General features: G+C 37.6%; 1 protein-coding gene across 3 annotated transcripts; it reads left to right on the top strand.

Annotated features, from left to right (window-relative positions):
- The first annotated feature begins 151 nt into the window (after window positions 1–151).
- Window positions 152–21230, top strand: LOC125237859 (BSD domain-containing protein 1-like). 3 transcript variants are annotated; one of them, XM_048145087.1, is made up of 9 exons: window positions 152–308; window positions 1485–1581; window positions 12171–12287; window positions 13549–13606; window positions 14207–14304; window positions 14842–15053; window positions 17515–17637; window positions 19387–19508; window positions 20117–21230. In XM_048145087.1, the coding sequence occupies exons 1-9, from the start codon at window positions 295–297 to the stop codon at window positions 20437–20439; spliced, it is 1164 nt and encodes a 387-aa protein (XP_048001044.1). In that variant the 5' UTR covers window positions 152–294; the 3' UTR covers window positions 20440–21230. The 3 variants fall into 3 exon arrangements, with proteins under 3 accessions (XP_048001044.1, XP_048001045.1, XP_048001043.1); XM_048145088.1 differs by lacking the exon at window positions 152–308 and adding an exon at window positions 647–776 and having other exon boundaries at window positions 19387–19512; window positions 20117–20243; XM_048145086.1 differs by lacking the exon at window positions 152–308 and adding an exon at window positions 653–776.
- The last annotated feature ends 192 nt before the right edge of the window (window positions 21231–21422 follow it).

The following is a 21422-nucleotide window of genomic DNA, read 5'->3' as shown; positions in this document are numbered from 1 at the left end:
CCTATGAAACGAGTAAACTGGGTACAATATTTGAGATTAAATTTTAGAACCATAAGAATTCAGATGATCTGAATTCCGTTTCGTCCGGTCCTAATGTTGCCAGGCATAAAATCAAGCTGTCAGCGCCACATTAGTTTTTAACATAGAAAAAAAAAAGTTATCTTATGTCAACGCAAACAAAACTATGTCAAATTTGTTGTAAATTTCGTGTAACAAAACATACAAAATCAGACCAAATTTAATGTGCAGAAACCCATGTGCCCCTTTTATTTTCATTTTAAGTGAACCTGCTTCATGATGGCTGAAAAGTAAGTATTGCAGACAATGTTTGTTGCAAACAAACTAATGTTGATGTCAACACGCTATTTCTTATCATAAATGCAGAAATCTCAGTTTTTAATTGGTTTACTAGACTTTATTTTGTAAACAATACCTATACACATGGTCTATGACGAAATTTGAAATGATTTTGCTGCGTATATCCACATGTAACGCCATAAGATTGTAATAATTATCGGTCATATCAGTTTCTTTTATTATTTGCGCTCACTTGTGGGTGATATCGAGATAATTTCAATGTTACAGTAAAATGTGATTGTAAATCACAAAGCATAGTCATTATCCTTCAGAATACCATTAAAAATACATTGTTGTGTCTAAGAAGGAAATATTATCATGTTGTTAAATAGGTCACATACAATAACTAGTATACGAACAACAGATCAGGATAAAACTAGTCCACATGTTCTTCTTACTACAGAGTATCTTTATGGCAGGTAGATAACCTATGTTTTTAGTTATCACCATTATGTATGTTTATTTATTCACAATATTTAAATTAAAGAGAACCATTAGTTACACTGGAGTCAAGGACTTCTTTTTGTTTGATAAACACAATACTTACTACAATAAAATATTTAGTAAATGGTTTAAGAGTAAGAGGTAAGAAAGTTTGAAATTAATAACATTGTTTGTTTTGACAGTAAGATTAACTACCTTTTTTTATTTTTTCTCCATAAACCATGAAAGAAAATAATAGAGTATTTTTTTTTCTACAACTACTTCATTATCAAGGATTGTCAAGCAGTACTCAATAAAAAAAAGAAAAAAACCTGGTTCATGTTCTCACCAAGACTTTATAGTGACAGATCATTGGCAATATAGGCTTAGTTTTAACATATTCACTGCTAGGCACGTGTATGGTGGGCGCTCATGAACTTTACTCGGATCCCAGAGAACCCGCTGGTTAGGTTCTTGCCATACAAGTGGGTTATAAATTACAACGGGTTTCTGACATAGTGTGCCATTTTTTGGTAGTGAATAGTTATAGGTAAATGTGGGCTTGGTTTCCGCAATTTGACGTCATAATTTTGCGCCTATTTTGCGTGATGGATTGTGGCTCTTCCTGCCAACCCAGCTCTACCAGAAAGCCTAGCGGACCATTTATGTTGCCGCTGACGAAAATTCTTTCTATTGTTTGGCAGGTCTCCTGATGTGCAGGCCAGCGAGCCCAGTACTCCGCAAGTGGAACAGCCGTCGGGCAACTGGTGGGACTCCTGGATCAGTTCGGCCAAGACCAAGGTACGTCTCAATTCTTTGTTCAGATTTTACATAGTAGCCCTATGGTTTATCCAAATATTTTAAATGGGAAAGTGTGTGTGTCTGTTTGTTTATCCGTCTTTCACGGCAAAACGGAGCCACGAATCGACGTGATTTTTTAGGTGGAGATCGTTGAAGGGATGGAGAGTGACATAGGCTACTTTTTGTCTCTTTCTAACGCGGCAAAAGCCGCGGGCAAAAGCTAGTGATGAATAAAAGTTGGCAGTAGAAAAAAAATCAGGACTTCAGTGTAGGTCTATCTTTTTGGCTTTAAATAATTAAAGTATTAAAAATTTACTTTTTCCAATAAATGTTATTTGTGTTCTTAGCTTACCGTAATACATAGCCTCAAAAATTTAATAATAATCATTCACATAGCTTTTAATAGGCTCATCTCAATTTAAAGTCATTGGTTATTACCAATATCTGGACAACATTGATACTTCGATACTAATATTATAAATGGGAAAGTGTGTGTGTGTCTGGTTGTCCGTCTTTCACGGCACAATGGAGCACCGAATTGCTGTTATTTTTTAAGTGGAAATAGTTTTAGGGATGGAGAGTGTCATAGGCTACTTTTTGTATCTTTCTAACCCCCCACTCCCTAAAATGGGGGAACGAAGTTTGTATGGAGCATTTCTGAGTTTAACGCGAGGAAAGCCGCGGGCAAAAGCTAGTGAAACATAAATACATCAATCTTTCCTAAAAAAACATGTACATATCTTATAAATAGGTAAATTATTAGATTTAATGCCAATAATATATGCTAGGAAATAGTGTAGAAATGCACCTTAAGAATATGTTAATGTTGTTCACTTGTTCAAATATGTATTGTACTCTACCTGTAAATCGTTGTCAATAGAAATTGTCAACAATGTAAACAAACCATTATATAAAATATCAATATTTTAGCACAATTTCATTATTTTGAAGGTTGAGGATCATAATATGTGATATGAATTGATTAAATTACACATGGATTTAGTATCTGATGAGTTAGAATGGAAATTAAAGACATTTTGACTACAAGGTTTGTTTACATTGTTCACAAGTTCTATTGACGGCGACTTTTATATGAGTCACTGAGTGCATAATAAACGAATTTGTTTCTCATCTTGTTTCATGATTATTTAGAACAGAAATCTACTAATCAGGTATTGGCTCTTGTGGAATTCATATTAAATTTAATAAAAATATAATATAAGTTCTTGCAATAATATGTAGGTATATAATTTTGTTTTCCTCTCACTAGCTCGGAAACACGTGTTTTGTCCTTTAATACCAGCGGGTAAAAACGCATTTTATCCACTAGTGGGTAAAGTAATTTGACCTTGAATAACTTCAAATTAACTGCTTTAAAATTTATTAAAGTAGGTGAATCTAGTAATAAAGATGATTTACCACCTGTGGAACTACTGGAAGCAGTGATAAACGCATTTTTTGCGTTGTAGTTTCCTCGCTATAGTGAGGGGAAAAGTTTTGTGTTACACTCGGGTGCAAATGTATTTTACTTCTCGTGTGTTAAAAAACTCGCAAGATCAGGATTCTATTCTCGAACCACTCGCTTCACTCGTGGTTCAACTATAGAATCCTTTCACTTGCTCGTTTTTCAATTCCACACTCGGCGTTAAAACACAACTTTGCCCCCTTGTATAACAAATAACTATTATTTTATTATATTGTAACTTCTCAAGACGGAGGAACGATAGATGTAGTGGGAAAAGATCTGCCTCCGTATTGTTACGGAAACGTACGAACGTGTCATGCTATTTCAGTCAGTCTCAGTCTCTCAGTACAAGACGTACTGACATTGACTGAACTAGCATGACAAATACGAACGTTTCTGAATAACATACATACATACAATAACGCCTGTATCCCATGAAGGGGTAGGCAGAGCACATGAAACTACTCAAGTTTCAGTGCCACTCTTGGCAAATAAGGGGTCGATAGAAAACGAAAGTGTGACATTGCAGTGACAGGTTGCCAGCCTCTCGCCTACGCCACACTTTAACCCGTATCCCACAATACGTATCCCACCGGCCACGTGTCTGAATAAATACTAAGGAAACCCTTTCCGCACTACATCTGTAGCTCGCTACGCTAACGATATTATGGTAAGCGTTTGTGCATTTGGCTACGCACCCTGGTCAGTTAGCAACTACTGCAAGTAGGTAACGAAATGAAACGACAGCTCAAGGATCAAAAGGAGAGTCCAATTGCTGGTTCACTGGACACTGCATGTTAATGAGCACTTCAGCCGCTTGCGCAAATGGCTCGTGATCGTTAATTGACAATTTGCGATGTCTATTAAGTGTTTGTTTTATATTCATTGGTATTGCGACATGTTATAGGTACCTGATATATATATTACTTTAGTCTTTTTCTGGGCAAAGTACGATTTATCGACCTCCGCGTCAACTGTCACCAATTTTGGGTTCCTATTTCTGAAAATTCTCAAATGTACCATGAAATAGAAAATGTGGGTTAAAAATACGTCTAATAGCCATATCGTAAGAACATACAATACAATACTAATGGAAAAGTAATCTGGTACACAATAGTTCAGTCGACAATAAATAAACGATTTTTTTTTCCTAAAACCCAATTATGGAAATCCGTCGATGTAGCTAGTCTATTTACAGTTGATTTCAGTTAGTATCTACACAGTTACTCGAACATAAATATCTGAACACGACTTAAAGCCTCCGCCACACATAAAGCGTTTTGATAGCGTAGCGTCAGCGGAGCGTTAGCGGAGCGCAATGATAGCGGTGCGCCGGCGGAACGCTGGCGTTCCGCTCGCAATCCGCGCGCATTCCGCTCGCAATTCGCGCTCGTTAGTTCCCGCCGGCGTCCGCCGGGCGCAACGCCAGCGTTCGTCCGGCGCACCGCTATCGTTGCGCTCCGCTGACGCTCCGCTACCGCTCCGCCTACGCTATCAAAACGCGCATGTGTGGCCGAGCTTTAATACTATGGACATAAAATCGTGTACAGATATTTATGCTCGTGTATAACTGTATAGATGTAACTGAACACAACTGTACTTTTGTTTTGTTGAAGCATAATATAAAAATTTACAAATAGCCTTCTCAATAAGTTAATACATTGATGGCGGCATGACAATGGGTTGGCAACTAGCCAAATCTTCCCAGGATGGTATCGAGCGATGTTCTGACCTCAGACAAAACAAATATTCTGTCTAGAATTGAATACGCTACAAAGGATATTCGACAAATAATACGGCCATGTATACTATTTGTCTAAACCGTCTACGACTTTTAAGCATTTCTTAGTAGTCTACTAAGACAATAACTAATAAGTTACAATGAGTACATTTAGTAACTGTAACCCAAAATCTTAATATTCCCTGAAGCGCCAAAGATAAGAAGAATAAGAATAAAAATAGTTTATTATTAATAAGAAATTATTACATGGTACATTATTTGTCTTGTGGCCCCACACTAGGCTAAGCCTGTCACGTGGCAGCCAATGGCAGATGTTGGCAGCATTTACTCGCTGAATCGTGCTGAGTGATTCAGCGAAGAAGTTGCCAGCTTTCTTGTTCACAGTGTCAACCATGGTCAACTCAACGAACAAACTCTGACCGTCCGTATTCCAATCTTACTTGTAAAAATAAATCTATATCTACACCCTGTTTTTATTAAATTCGTTAACTGTAAGGGAAGGTTCTTTAGATCAAATACGATTAATTTCTCTAAGAAACTAGCGTCTTAACTCTTACGGTTATCGAGTTATTAAAAAAATAAAGATAATTACTGAACACGTGTGTGAAAGCCTTTACCAATTCCTAATGTTATTTGTTTTGATATGTGCCGTCAATCACTTGACACTAACTTGAATGTTATTCTTAAGGGTCTCTCACACTAATATATATTTTTTTTCAATTTATTTAGGTAAACAAACAGTCACTACAAAACAGGCTTATTTAAAGTATAATAATAGTGTTTACAGTATGTGTGACCAACACCGTTCACCACAAATTCATTTAATAAATTCATTTATTATGTATGAAAATGAGGTATATTTTTTTGCAATTTTAACGGGTACCTATCAAATATACCTTGTCGTTAAACGACCATTTCAGCTAAATGACATAAAATTTTAATACACAGTCAGCATATAGTCAATTTAGCTGCGACGACATGAAAGTAGAATACTCAGTCAGCAATAAGACAGTTTAGCTGGACGGCTAAGAATTAGAATGAATAAATAGCCAAACGTCTGAAAATGTAAATAGTCCATATGATTAGAATATCTAATGAGCCGAAAGTGAAATTAGTTAATTGACATAAACACAGAACAAGTTCATAGCAAAACGTCATGAAATGTAAATAGTCTATATAACTAGAATACCCAATTCATCGAAAGTAAAATTATTTGATTGTCATGAACAAGGAACGAGTTAGTAGCAAAACGTCTGGAAAATTAAAGTGTATTTTTTTATAAATATGTATCAGCTAGGCTTAGTTATAATATTAATATATTATTATATAGGATATTCTGACATTTTTATTTGTTAGTAACGCATACCCCTAAAACATTGCCCTATCACACCTAAAAATAAAATTTGAAGTAATTCCTTTATTGCTAACTTGTGTTAACTTTTATTTGGATTTTCCATACAAATCAAAATTCATTTAATAATCGATTACATACTAATTATTTCAAATTTTATAATATTGCAAAATACTCGGTAGGGCACCCTAGTATGAAAAAAAGAAATATGTTTATTCTTAATTATATTTTATTGGTAAATGTTACATTGAACATATTGCATTAACTTAAACTAACTAAAATAAACAATTTTACTCCTAAATAAAGAAATTAAAAAGCAGAGCTGTTTACTCAAAACTTGTCCCCAAATATAATACGTTTAATGTGGCTGACGTTTTTTAAACAACGTAATGCGGTTATATTTTTGTCAGTGAATTTCTTTATTTCTCTTCTGTATTTTCTATCAAATATAACATCATTTTTTTTCCTTCTTGTTGCTTCAAAGAGAACACTTGTAATTCTCTTTTCTTGCCACTTGGCTTCAAGTTTCAGTGCTTGTACATATGAGATCAAGGTTTTTTTTGGCCCTACACGAGTATTGTAACGTCTGTGCCATCCCTCAACAGCATTGTTCGTACGGTGACGTTGAAGGAAACAGCTCATTTTGTTAGGGGTTGTTTTTAAAATCCATTGACTATTAAAATATTCAATAAAAAGATCCATTTGATCACAACGCAGGCGTTGTGCTTGCTCGGAAAGACATAGCCAAACATTGGGTATGTCCTCTGCTGGTAGTAGCGGCAGGTTGCTAGCGAGTCTTGTTATTTCTTCACCCTCTGTAGTCTCAGATACTTTTAATTTTTCAGACTTTCTCCACACTGCTGCATTAAAGTGGTAGTAGCAACCTGCCACTTTGGCACCAGGAAACACCACTTGCATCGCATTTTGTTGTGCAATCTCAAAGTCACATTTAAAATGTCTGATATTAATTTCAAAATAGTCTTTAATCATTTTAAAGAGGCGTTCATAGGTGTCTTGACATTTGTTGGGCAGCAACGCAAATGCAAATGGCACAACGTGGGTATTTTTTGTACAACTGTCAATGTCCACGTGCATTGCATAAATACACTAATAAATTGACTAAATAGATGGGGTTTCTTAAAAGTACCGTCGCCAAAGTACTGTGTATTTTCATCTACCATAGATTTCACCATCTCTCGGCATCGTCTTGTCGCGAACAAGAAAATTTTATTGTTCTCATTGCCGTCGACATCAACTAAAAAATCTTTCGTAAGAATTTCAGGCAGCTCTATTTCATCTATACAAGAAAATTCTGTTTTACGCATTTTCAAAAAATTCCTCCTGGCACGGTATAATGTATCTTTTTTTGATTGAAAACTGGGGATCACATCAAGATCCGACTCAATAAAAGCTTCTTCCAAAATTTTTTTAACTGGAGTAAATTCTGTACGGACTATTTTTTTACATTTATCTATCACACAATCTATTTGGTTCTTTACGGTGTGAGAGTTACAAGAGTGAGCTAGCTTACTTTCCCTTATGACTTCTGTTTTTGTAGAATTAAGAGTCAGAGATGCAGTGCACTCATCTCGTTTAGTACATCTCCACAGGGAGGTTCCTCCGGCATTCAACGAAACACAATTATATCTATAACCATTTCGTAACAATACCGGTTTTCCTTTTTGACTCTCAATAAACACGAAGGAAAAGTCATCACCCTCCATATTGTCGTCCGTAGCATATAATATAGTTCTGAAGATCGGATAGAAATATTATTTATAAATTTACAGCACGGATATTCGCATACATTCCAAGAATAGAACATTCATTGACATATAAACATGACAATAAGTAAGACTTATTACGTTGAAGTGGCCAGGATGTAAATAATAGATTGTGCAACAAGGTTTTAATTATTAAGTTCTCAAGTGTCACTTAACGTTTGAAATCCAGACGTTTTGCTAACGAGTCGTTTGTCGGTTTATATCTATTAAGAATAAAGAAATCACACAGTCCGGACATTTTACTTCTTGACTGTTTAGCGTTCATGTCTGTTTAGCCATTAAGACGTTCTAAGATACAAACGTTTTGCTACCGGGCCATTTAGCGTTTATGTCTTTTAAGTATTAATGACAATCAGACATAATGACGTTTTGCTGCTACGTCATTCTAAATTGTAACGTTCTAAGATCCAGACGTTTTGCTAAAGAGGCATTTAACATTCATGTCTATGTAGTCACAAAGACATAACGCAATCCAGACATTTGGGCTATAATGTCTTTTAGCGATAAGGTCAAATCGATAGTGACCCAATTTAACTGAAAGTGATATACAGGGTGGTTCCTGATAATGAACCTAGCTACGACATCTACGTGTCTAATTTAACGGAAAACAAAAACGGATAGGATATGACACGGTGTATAATTTATAATTTATTGCTTCCTAAAATATGATATGCCCTATGTGCATTGGCTCGACCTATTTTTTATTATCTTATACTTTTATTAAACAAAGATACCGTTACAGATGAGCTTCAATTTAATTAAAATTAGAATTAGGTAATAGTAATCAAAATCATCAAAGCTTTTTTGCCAAGTATCAAATTTTAAAAATCTTAGGATGTTATTATAATACTTTTCCGTCCGTTTATTCTAGTTTTTCCAAAATCTGTGTATCCTATAGGTATGTTGCCACCCGGTCTCATTCTTGTATCAGATGACTAGTGATGTGCAAGTTGCGGAAACTTTCCAAAAAAATCTGAAATTTCATGAAAAATTCACGAAAGTTTCACGAAAAATAAAGGGAATTTAAATTTATTAAATGGAAAGTTTCCATCCATACAATTGTCCATATGAAAATTTCAGAAATTTGGAAACTTTCCGTCTGCACATACAGTATAGTACAGATGACGTATAAAGGTAGGAAAATACAGCGGTCTCGGCGCCGAATATATTTTTATTCCATTCGGCGTCGAGACCCTTGGTCCGTGGGGCCCTGGCGCTCTGAGTCTCTTCAAGGACTTATCGAAGAGACTAAGAGACGCCACCGGCGACCGAAGAGCTGGCAGCTTCCTCGCTCAGCGTATTAGCTTGACCATCCAGCGAGGAAATGCTGCCAGCGTCTTCGGTACTATGCCACAGGGGCCATTTTTAGATTTACTTTAGTTTAATTTTAGTTTTATTTAGTTTAATTTAATTTAATTTTTATTTTATTTTAAGTTTAATTTTAGATTTAATTATTAGTTTTATTGTAAGATAATTTTATGTCCCTAATGTTTTATTATGTTAAAAATATTAAATGATTTTAATACAGATGACGTAGGTAAACATGTCGTCCCGCCTGGACTACCTACAACAAACTTTTCCGAAAAAAACTTTATCTATGTAGTTTTAATGATTTCGAAACTCATATTTCGCGGAACCCCAAAGTTGAAATTCTACTGACGCTAGCCGTTCATTCGAATGAACAAGTGGCCGAGGGGCGTCACTTGCCCGCCTGTGTAGTCGCGGAGCACGTACCTACTATTCTTCCGAGTGTTACGTAGTAACTTATCTTATACTTTTAAACGAGCAATTCTTGTATATTTATTTATTTATATATATATTTATTTACACTGGCGATCTCGGAAACCGCTCTAACGATTTCGCAGAAATTTGTTATGTGGGGGTTTTTGGGGTGAAAAATCGGTCTAACTTATCCTTAGGTCCCGGAAAACGCGAATTTTCGAGTTTTCATGCGTTTTTCTTCGCGCGCCATCTCGTGTGCAGTAGTTGTACTGTTAAGACAGAATTCTTTCGGTCGATGTAAGTACTATTTATTGCAAACACTAGATGGCGACACAGGTCAAGGCTAAAACGAATAGAAAAATACACTATTTGAGTTTTTGTGGCGAAATGCGCGCCATCTCGTGTGGAGTAGTTGTGTTGTTAAGGCTGAGAATTCTTTCGCTCGATGTAGGTACTATTCATTTTTGAACTAGATGGCGACACATGTCAAGGATACGAACCAGAACCGAGCGAAGCTCGGTTGCCCAGATATTTAGTATTAAATAAAGCGTAGGTGTTTATCGCTTTGCGGGCAAGTGAAGGATCTGTTACGTTAGTAACTTATTAATAATCTGTGCTAGCGGGTAGTGATCCTGCCTGCTATGCCACGGTCCTGGTTAGAATCTCGACGCTAACACTTCGGCACAGTATAATAAAGAGTACTATCGTACAGTATGGCCACTCCCGCTCCCCGCTGAAAGTGCTGCCCACCCCCTCTCGGTTACCTCACAGTTACCGCCTGTCAAAAACACGAACAGTCGACCTGTCATATTTCACTCATACGCATTCACCTACACGAGCTAAGACTGTGTGCGCCTCTTTCAATATATTGTACGCCAGTGTCCGAGGTGTGACTTCGGACAATAAGGGCCAGTTGCATCAACCACATTTGACAGACACATCATCGTCACGCAGCAGGCGTCTATGGAACTTCCCATACAATAAAATTTAACGAACGCTTTAACGTTGACAGATGGTTTGATGCAACCGGCCCTAAGTGAAGTACAGTAGATCTGTTAAATCTGTTCTATTCTTTTCTTGAAATCCATTACAGTTAGCATAATAAAGAGGGGTAACATACTGACTGTAGATGATTATTTATGTGTAGAAAAGTTTTTTGTATCTCAATAATCTTATTATGAATTTTATCATGCGATAAGCTGCTTTATCTTATTAAAACGTACAATAATATTCGTAAATATATTTTTTGCAATATGGTAGACATCAAAACTACATCTCATGATAACAGAAAATCTTTTTAAAATCAATTTGTCTGGTTGGAAAAAGTCGACTGAAGGTCATTATAGTTGAATTGTGATGTAGGCTATGGGACATCTCGGACACGCGATCAAATATATGAAAGAGGCGCGTTCCTAGCACACAGTCTAAGCTCGTGTAGGTGAACGCGTACCATGCTTGGAAGAAATATGACAGGTCGACTTTGCGTTTTTGACAGGCGGTAACTGTGAGGTAATCGAGAGTGGGTGGGCGGTACTTTCAGCGGGGAGCGGTAGTGGCCATACTGTACGATAGCTATTATACTGTGGCGATGGGCTAGCAACCTGTCACTGCAATATCACGATTTCGTTTTCTTTTCTCCTGACTTCCACGATACAGGCTTAGCCTAGTGTGGGGGTCGTCGATTAATTGCATACTGTATTTTAAACAAATTCTCTTGGTTAATAAAATATTTTTATTTTTTATTTTTTTTTTAATTTTAAACCCTTAGCCACTAGACCCACTAAAAGCGAGTAATCTATGAACTGTCGGCCATAGAAACAAACAAAAGATAGTCGCTCCCGTGTAAATAAAAGAGACGTGATGATAGCGCGTTCGAGTTATAGTTATACACCGCTCGCTCTCTTTTTTTTGTGTAAATAGTTATATACAACAGGGTGATTCATGAGTCGAGCAGGAGTGAACAGGGTACTGGGGAGGGTCACACTGAGCAACTTTCATAATGGGGCAACACTAAATGGTGATAATTTTTTTTTCTTAACTATGACTTAATTGATAGTTAATCATCAAGTCATAATTAGAACGTAATTGATAATTAGCTATCAATTAAGTACTTATCAATTAAGTCATAGTTAAGAAAAATAGTCACAATTCAGTGTTGCCCCATTATGAAAGTTGCTCAGCGTGACCCTCCCCAGTACCCTGTTCACTCCTGCTCACGACTCATGAATCACCCTGTATACGGGAGGTGATCGCTTACGCTCTTTTGGTACTTATATTAGGAGCAGCCGGTGCTTCAATTGATAAGTGGCGGTCAAACTTGAGCTGTGTCACGTTTTCTGATTCCTTTTGGAATTGAATGCGTGACTTTATCTCCTCGAGTGCCATACAAATTTTTGAGTGGTTGGAATTTTTGATTTTAGTCTAATTAATCAAATTTCAAATGACGTAACCGGCCGGCCGACATGCCTGAGGTTATACATGTACATATTACATACTTATATAAACCATTTGTGTATTGTGTTTCAGTCAGCGGAGGTGTACTCCATGGTCAAAAAGGACCTGGACGAGATTGGCTCCGCGGTGAAGAGCGAAGCTAGCCATGTCTTTAGCACAACTTCTACGGCACTCGGGAAGACTCTTAAGGTAAGGACAAGTTTAGATAATATAATTAATATGACATGCTATTTTAAGCATGTCAGTTTAGGAGCAATAACTAATACAATAATTAAAAATTTGAAAAAACCCCAACATAGTGAATTGAGATACGGTTGTACTCACGTTATTATATCGCTATTGCTGCGAATCGATTGCTGCGACGCTAGACTCCGCAAACAGCGGAGTCTAGCCGTCGCGTGAACTCCTATACGCCTGAAGAGGGGCCTCCGATTGGCCCGAAACATGTCGCAGCAATAGCGATATAATAACGTGAGTACAACCGTATCTCAATTAATTATTTGAATATGTCTCACGGAAGTTTAACGTGCCCAACATAGTGAATCAATTTTCATGGCTAAGAACACTCCCGAGTCTCCCGATTAATTCAAATTTCAAACAAATCCCCTTAGGAGGTGAATTTTGAAAAATGCGTTCTTAGTACTCCTCCACACCTTATAAGGAACCTACGTGCCAAATTTGGAATCTCTAAAACCAGCGGTTTCGGCTGTGCATTGATATGGTAGTCAGTCAGTCAGTTTCTTCTTTTATATATTTAGATTGTTCCTTACCTGTGATAGGAAACATGTCTCTGGCCATTGACTGTTCATAATGTTTGTTTTGTTGCAAATAACAAAAAAATGATATTTTTGCCAAAATTGACGTTCGAAAGACAACTCGGTGGATTTGACTGAGTTTGTTTGACCCGTTTTCTTGATCTATGGTATATACATCGTGTTTATTTGTTTTCCGTTAAATTTGACACGTCATTAGGTTCGTTATCAGGAACCACTCTGTATATAAGTGATATACCCACTTTTAGTTAAATTCGCAAAAAAAAATCATCGTTTTCATCCATAATAAAGGAATTAATTAGTGTGAGAGACCTTTAAGAGTAATATACAAGTTAGTGTCAAGTGATTGACGGCACATATCAAAACAAATAACAATGGGAAGTGGTAAAGGCTGTCACACACGTGTTCAGTATGGTGTATGAAATCTGTGTCGTGTAAGCGTGTAAGCTTGGAGTAGGGACGGACGGGCACGCCAAGTAGCTGCGTTTGCTTGATCTATGGTTACCTGAAATCTGTGCAATTTATAATTTATAAGAATTTTATTAAAATCATGTAAATATTGTAGAGGAAAAAGGATTTACGTTTGTATTGAAAAAAAAAACCTTAACCATGTACTTGGTGCAGTTATTTTGAAACGAAGACGAGAAGATACTAACTTAAATCTTTTTTTTTTTCAGTTGGATGAACCAGAGTCACCAGCAAATGTGATGAAGAAAAGTCTTAGCACTTTTATTGGTGAGCATTTTAACTAAATAATAATAATAAATACTTAAAATACTTAAGTCCGACGGTTTCTCTCTCTGCAGCCCTAACAACCGGCAGCTTGGGCCCTGCCCCGCTGCTGGCGGCACCCTAGGTTAGGTTTTTTATAATGTGTTTATATGTTTTTTATATTGTATTGTATGTGTTTTTGTATTTTACTTTTATATTCATATTATAAAAAGCTTAACCTAAGAAGCAAAATAAATAAAGGATAATAAATACTTAAATATCAGGGGACACCTTACACAGATCAACCTAGCCCCAAACTAAGCAAAGCTTATACTATAGATACTAGGCGACGATATACATCCTTATATTAAATAAATACATAGAAAACATTCATGACAGGAACAAATATCTGTGGTCATCGCACAAATAAATTCCCTTGCCAGGATTCAAACTCAGGACCGCGGCTTAGCAGGCAGTGTCACTACCGACTGCACCCAACCGGTCGTCAAACTTTAGTAAAAAAATTGATATGTGTAACTAGCTTATTAGAAAAAGCTGTTTTGTCTAATATTGGTCAAGTCCTTCTAGACTCTAGAGGATTGATATTATTTTATCGTTATTCAGGACAAGTGAGCACAGTCTTGAACCCTGAGCCGGACGATGAAGATGACACGGAGGTCATCTTGTCTTCCGGAGACACCACCATGCTGTCCACATACAAGGTAAGTTTAATTTCTAGCTTACAAGTACAGCAACCTATCTTTACAATTAAATAAAAATATCGATATAAATGTTGATTAAATTTTAACAGAAAAAATATGCTACAATGTAAGAAATATTCATTTTTAACAGTAAATAATCATTCTAATCTATCTATTCATATTGAGATATTAAGCACCCCTGAGGCACAAAAACATTAAACTTGATTATATTTGTGATATTATGCAATTGAGACTTGAGGCCCTCCCAATATCTGCTGTTACCAACGTAAGGGTGCCTTTCCACCAGAGATGCGCTACGTGTATGTGTTCGATATCCACCAATCATGTTCATTATTCCACAAAGCATAGCGCTAGTGGGAATGGGTTCGACTAAGCTGATTGGTGAATCAGACACCCATAGCAACGTAGCGTAGCCCTTAATACAGTAACTTTATAATACAATTTCTTTAAGAGGATTTTATTTACACTGAAACACCAAAAAATCCTATCCTTTGTACATAAGCACTAAATTTAAATAAAACAAATATCACATTCTAGAAAGAACTAGAAGCCCTCCAACGCGTAGATGCGACGTACCTCGTCCCAGCCTCGAGCCCCGAGCTGGACGCGTGGCGTGCCTCCCTCGAGTCAGGCGCAGAACTCATCTCGCCCGCCTCGGCCGCCAAGCGCCTCTCCGCGTCTCCGCTGCTGCGCGCTATGTATGACAAGCTTGTGCCTGATGCTGTGTCTCATGAAGATTTCTGGGAGAGGTATGGCTATATATTTAGAGTCTCCATGTGTTTCCATAAAAAAACGCAAAAAATGTGGCATGCCTCTCTCGAGTCAGGCGCAGAGCTCATCTCGCTTCGGCCGACAAACGCCACTCCGCGTCTCCGCTACTACGCGCCATGTATGACAAGCTAGTACCTGATGATGTGTCTTATGAAGACTTCTGGGAGAGGTTTGCCTCAACTCAATTGCTACTGTTAGTCTCCATTCATACTAATATTATAAATGGGAAAGCGTGTGTGTCTATTTGTTTGTCCGTCTTTCACGGCAAAACGGAGCGACGAGTTGACTTGATTTTTTAAGTGGAGATAGTCGAAGGGATGGAGAGTGACATAGGTTACTTTTTGTCTCTTTCTAACGCGAGCGAAGCCGCGGGCAAAAGCTAGTAAAAAATAGAACTAAATGTGCCAAATGTGCCTGTCTCGAGTGTAGTCGAGAAACTCATAACTCGTGTGTAAGTAGATTAGTGGCGATATTTGTATTCACCAAAGAGGATTGCGTATTATAGAAAGTTACTGTTGAACACAGAACTAAATCAAGATAGAAGGAAAATGCTCGGCGATTAACAGCGAAACCGAGCGTGTAACGTTTTGTGTCGAGCCTATGACGTCACGAGTGTACTTTAGTGATGGGAACGTTGTCGCCGCGTAACCCATTCGATCGATTGTGGAGTTTGCGTGCGGGATGCCCGCCGAAGTTAAAAATATCGGATGTTCATCTTCGTTGTGAAATGAAGTAAGTATATACCTGTATTCGTGTGATGACAAACAATTCACTAGTAGGTATATAATTTGCCTAAGGCCAGGAACAAAGATTTTAGTAGGTAGGTATTAATACTAGTTAATATTTCGTAATATTTTTAAGAAAATCGACCATGTACTCACAGCATTATCCTCATGTTATTTGTTACAACTTTTAGTAATTTATAAATATAATTAACCATTAACACATTTTTAGAGTTATTTTTATTCATAATAAATATAGAGCGTATTATGTTTGTATTTGTTTTTCTGCCGACCACAAATTCAACGTTAATACCGTAACTGTAACCTATTTTAAAGTTTAATTTACTTTTCACTCGTACTTTATATGTATAGATTCATAACAATATAAAAACATAATTATAATTTCCACTGCTTCGCAAAATCGATTTAAATCGAATAAGGAAATCGCAGCATACATGACGATATAGTTCCGTGGTGCACCACTATTCTTAAGTTCGACGTGAGTTCGACGAACAAAATAACAAATCTACCTTCACTTTGTCTCGACAGTTTGAATAGCCTATTTTTATATCGCTTGTTTTAAACGCACGCTAAGTCGGACTCGTCAAATTAAAGCCGCAATGGAAAACTAGTTTGACGGCCGTACGTCAGCTAATGTTTTGATGATAAAAATAGGAAAATCGTGTTTTTTATTTAATAAAAAATATTTTAGGACAAATGGTACTTACCGATGATAGGAAACACTTTGTTTAACACCCTTGCTTTTATTGGTGGTGTTTGAACAGTTAATTATCGAATACCGAGCCATTTTGTATTTTTCACTGTATGTCACTCGCGGGCAGCGGTCGGGAGCAGACTGACTTGCGCGGCGAACAATGTCGCTCGCTATTTAACTTTTCCGCACGCGAAGTAGATACACTTTTTCCTTCTATCTTGATTTAGTTCTGTGCTGTTGAAGTAAAATGTGTAATCGCAGTGCATAGACTGCCATCTCTTGACATAGGCTTAAAGCTTTTGAACCTCAGTTTTGACAATTTGGCCCATATTCTTAGCTTGATATGTGTTAAAATGTCAAATATTTGAAATATTAATATTAGCACTATCTAGCTGAGCGTACCCCAAAGGTGTAATGCTATCTAGGCCACCGTACAGTGGGCCAAGAAAGTGGTCTGCCAGTTTTGGCAAAAGTTTCTGTGAGCTCTAACGATCGCTAAGGTTGACTTGACACATGGCATGGCGTAAGTATCATATATAGACAGAGCAATAGGCTAGTTTCCTATACTTAAAATATTTTATGCACTGCACGAAATAAAGCTCCACAAAATTTGAATAAATATATGGACAGTAGTTGTATTTTAACAAAATTTCTATTTAATAAGTCAAAGAGAAAGATAAAAAGTAAATGAATTGACCGTGACGTCACTCCTCAGTATTTCATATTAATTCCATACTAGCAAATCGTTTTGACAGTTCTTAAAAAGAAGCTGATTTGACTAGTAGGAAACTAGCCTATTGTCACTGACATAATATTATTGCAATGGGAAATCGACCTTGTGGTCTCATGACGTTCAAACGAACCTCAACCGTAGGGTGGTGGTAAACCACATTTTTGGTCGACTGTACCTTTTTCTGTATGGTACTGAGGTACGTTTTTTTTTCTTAGACTTTATCTGTCTACAGATTTATATCCGAAAGAATAAATGTATGTTTCGGTCAGGTACCTGTTCCGCGTGGCGCTGCTGCAGGACCGCCTGGCGGCGGACGCGCGCCGCCTGCCCGCCGCCGACACGGACCCCGTGCTGGCGCACCTGCCCCGGCAACACGCCGAGCCCATACAACAGTCAGTATCACATTATAGTCAGCCCACGATAAGTTTGCAACGATTTTGCTAGCCCTGCCTCTGTAATGGTTAAGTAAACGTCATCATTTCATCGAAGTTACGTTTAGAATAACAGTTGCACCGGCGAGGTTGTCAAAATTGTTGCAAACTTATCGTGGGTTGACTTTAACACTAATAATAAAGATAACAAATACTTCTTAGGGATCATCCATAAATTACGTCACACTAAAAATCATGATTTTTGACCCCTCCCCCCCCCCCCTCCTGTCGCAGCTGGTAACATCTGTGAGACTCCCCCCTCCCTAGTGCGACGTCACATACTTATTTTGCAAATTTACACGTAAATATTATTGAATCAAAACAACGGTTAGAAATCAATCTTATTTCCATTTATGTACTTAAATTACATAGAATATCTCCTACTTTTGGTTTTTCATCCGGTTACCGAACAATGTTCGGCGAACATTCTGTATTTGTATATGTTTAAGAGGTTTTCATAAAGTAGCCTTACATTATGATAAATTTTGAAATGTGACGTCACGAAATTTAGAACCCCTCCCACCCTCTTGTCACACTTCGTCGAACCCCTCCCTCCCCCTTAACGTGTGACGTAATTTATGGATGAGCCCTTACGACCCAGCCACGACATTGGTCTAAGCGCGACAGCGGTGAGCGGCGGCCATACGTGCGAATGAAAAGTCCCATCGCTGTGTCTCGCTCCAATGTATGGCCGCCGCTCACCGCTGTCGCGCTTAGACCAATGTCGTGGCTGAGCCGTTAGTGTCAGGTCTGAGTGCACGCTCATATTGGGCGTGCGACGGGCCGATGTTAAACAATAGGCTAGTTTCCTATACTTAGAATATTTTATACGGTGCACGAAATAAAACACCATATAATTTGAAGAAAAATATGGATAGTACCTATGTTTAAACATAATTTCTATTTAATAAGTCAAAGAGAAAGATATAAAGTAAATTAATTGACCTTGACGTCTCTCCTCATCGTTTTGACAGTTCTTAAAAAGAAGCTGATTTGACTAGTAGGAAACTAGCCTATTGCAACGCATGCAAGTGTCCTGAGTCGACGCTGCATGGATAGTATGCACGTTCGCCGGCCCCGCCATACGCTCCGCACCGAGCGTCCTGCACTCGGGCCTTGCCCTTACAAAAAAAAATATGACCATGTTTAACGACCGCTCTTCCAAATAATAACGCCCATTTTGTTATTATGGACCATTGTTTTTCTAATGCGTACGATTTTTTTTTCTTCTTTCATTGTGCATTTGGGTGAATAAAATTTTTCTTGCCGGTTATTGCCATGGTTACGGTCCCCTGAGTCACGCTGGTTTTATGCAAAATTATGTTACTTAAACTATGCAAACATGCATTTTTCTGGTGTTAACAAGCCCTTTCCTTAATTTCCCACCTACAAACATGGACTACATGCATGCTTGTGTAATTTCAGTAGCATAATTTTGGATAAAACCAGCGTGACTCGGGGGACCGTAACCATGGCAATAACAGGCAAGAAAAAGTTATTCACCCATTTATTTTATTTAAAAAAAATACGCGTCTTCAAGGCGTGGAAGAAAGCGCTGAAAATAAATGATTGATTTCGCCATGACTGATATGATTAATAATTGAAAAAAGAATATGTGTTGTCAATATTGGCATGTGTGCAAATTCAAACACATCAATGAATGTCAAATTAGAGTAAGCAAATACGCGGTAATCTCAAATATTATTGCAGAAGCCCCAAAAAAGTACTATCTGGAGTGGAAACTGAAGTAGAAGAGGAACCGAGCGAGCAAAGCGAGCCGACCGAGCTGACTGAGCCTTTGGTACTAGCCGACACTGTGGCTTGGGAGGACGGTGAGTAAGTTACTACCGAAGATATGACTATTAACTAAAAACTAACATTTTAACTCGGTGATCCAAAATGAATCTTGGCCTCCAAACGAGAGCGTACCACCTAAGTGCGTTTTCACATTATCCGATCCGATATCGGATGTAGGACCGATATCCTATACCTTACAGGCGCCATCTTGGATTTTTCCCATTGAAATCCTTCAGACATCCGATATCGGATCGGATAATCTGAAAACCGACTAACCTGATCCTGCGCAACCTCCTGCCAGTTACTGAACGAGAAGCTAATACAGATCCATCTTCATACTGTCTAAACGGTAATTAATTTCTAAAAAACGTGTTTACGTAAACTGAGTACACCAACGGAGCGGCAGCTGACTTACATGTCTTCATGTTGCACCTTACTTAACCGTTTTAAAAGTGATAAAATACTGATTTTTTTGTCAAAAATCAATTTTATAAAGTGAAAAATCCTTATGGTACTTTTTATTTCGTAATTTGTGGTCCAAATGTTTTAAAATTGAATGACAAGATTGCATATCAATATCACCATAAAGTAACCAAATTGATACTGAGATGTATTCCGAATTCAGTCTATATTCTCTTCACAGAAGACTTCGCGAATGACGTGGAACTGACCGAAGAACAACAAACGCTACTTCTAGAAGAATACGAGAAGGAAATATCCAGCAAGAAGACGAAACAGACATCATCCCGCGACTTGGCCAACAACAACATCAAAAACAAGAACACTGGCAACAACAAACAGAGAAATCAAAATGGCGGCAAGAAAAATGTCAAGAAAGGTAAATCTGACGTTTGTGGTAACGATTTGGTTGAAGATTATTTTGCAGAGAAGGAGGTTAAAGACGATGCTAGCGCCAATTCTGATGAGAGTTGGGAAAAATTTGACATTGATGAGGAAAAAGCATAAATCCGGCCATAACCGTAGAGTATAAATATCTTGTGAGGGATTTGCCTTGTAAGACATGGTTTTGTAAGAGTAACTCTCAAATAAATTTGAAGAGATGCCCTTTGACTTACGCATTGCGCCATTCTTTATAAAATCGAAATACACCAGTGGTTCTTAGCGTAGCCTTATCGGAAAAATCAAAGAATCAACAAAAATCTTTATTATTTTTAAACTTGCTTTCAAAATTTCGTAAGATTTGTTTTTAAACACGAGTTTCTTACTATTGTCCGACCATTCCAACCAGCTGTATGTAAAATTTTAACTTATTGACCAGCAGAAACGTGTGCAATCGATGCTACAAAAGTACTACTTTGAGTGCGACTTGAACTCACGACTTCTGGATCCAGAGACCGTGAGTTCAAGTCCAGACAAGTTGCAGTCTATATTTGCCTCTAAATTACATGTAATGAAGCAAGAATTACTTATTTGGGTGAATCAAGTTTTTCTTGCCTGTTATTGTCATGGTTACGGTCCCCTGAGTCACGCTGGTTTTATGCAACATTATGCTGCTTAAACCAGCGTGACTCAGGGGACCGTAACCATGGCAATAACAGGCAAGAAAAAGTTGATTCACCCATTTCCAAAATCCTCTTTCCCTGATGCATTTATGTAATTTATTCGATTTCTATATGTAGTGTTATTCGATTGTAATGGATTGAAAATTCTTTGTTTAGGCAGTAGCTTGTTTCTAACAAGTAGCTACAGTCTGGCAAAAAAGAGTAGAATAATAGTGGCGCCACCGTCTATGCAAAACTGCAGGCCTAGCACATGATGGCCGCGAGAGTATGTCGCCGCGAGATAGACTACCTGTCCTTATGTCATTAATACAATTAGACAAAGACGTGTCATCTATCTCGCGGCGACATACTCCCGCGGCCATCATGTGCTAGGCCTACTGTTTACAGTTACGTGTTGCCATGATAAAAAAAATAGTTCCATTTTTA

The sequence above is a fragment of the Leguminivora glycinivorella genome, chromosome 22 (assembly GCF_023078275.1).
Source record: "Leguminivora glycinivorella isolate SPB_JAAS2020 chromosome 22, LegGlyc_1.1, whole genome shotgun sequence".
NCBI classification, from domain to species: Eukaryota; Metazoa; Arthropoda; class Insecta; order Lepidoptera; family Tortricidae; genus Leguminivora; species Leguminivora glycinivorella.
This window is presented reverse-complemented; position numbering and strand designations above follow the sequence as displayed.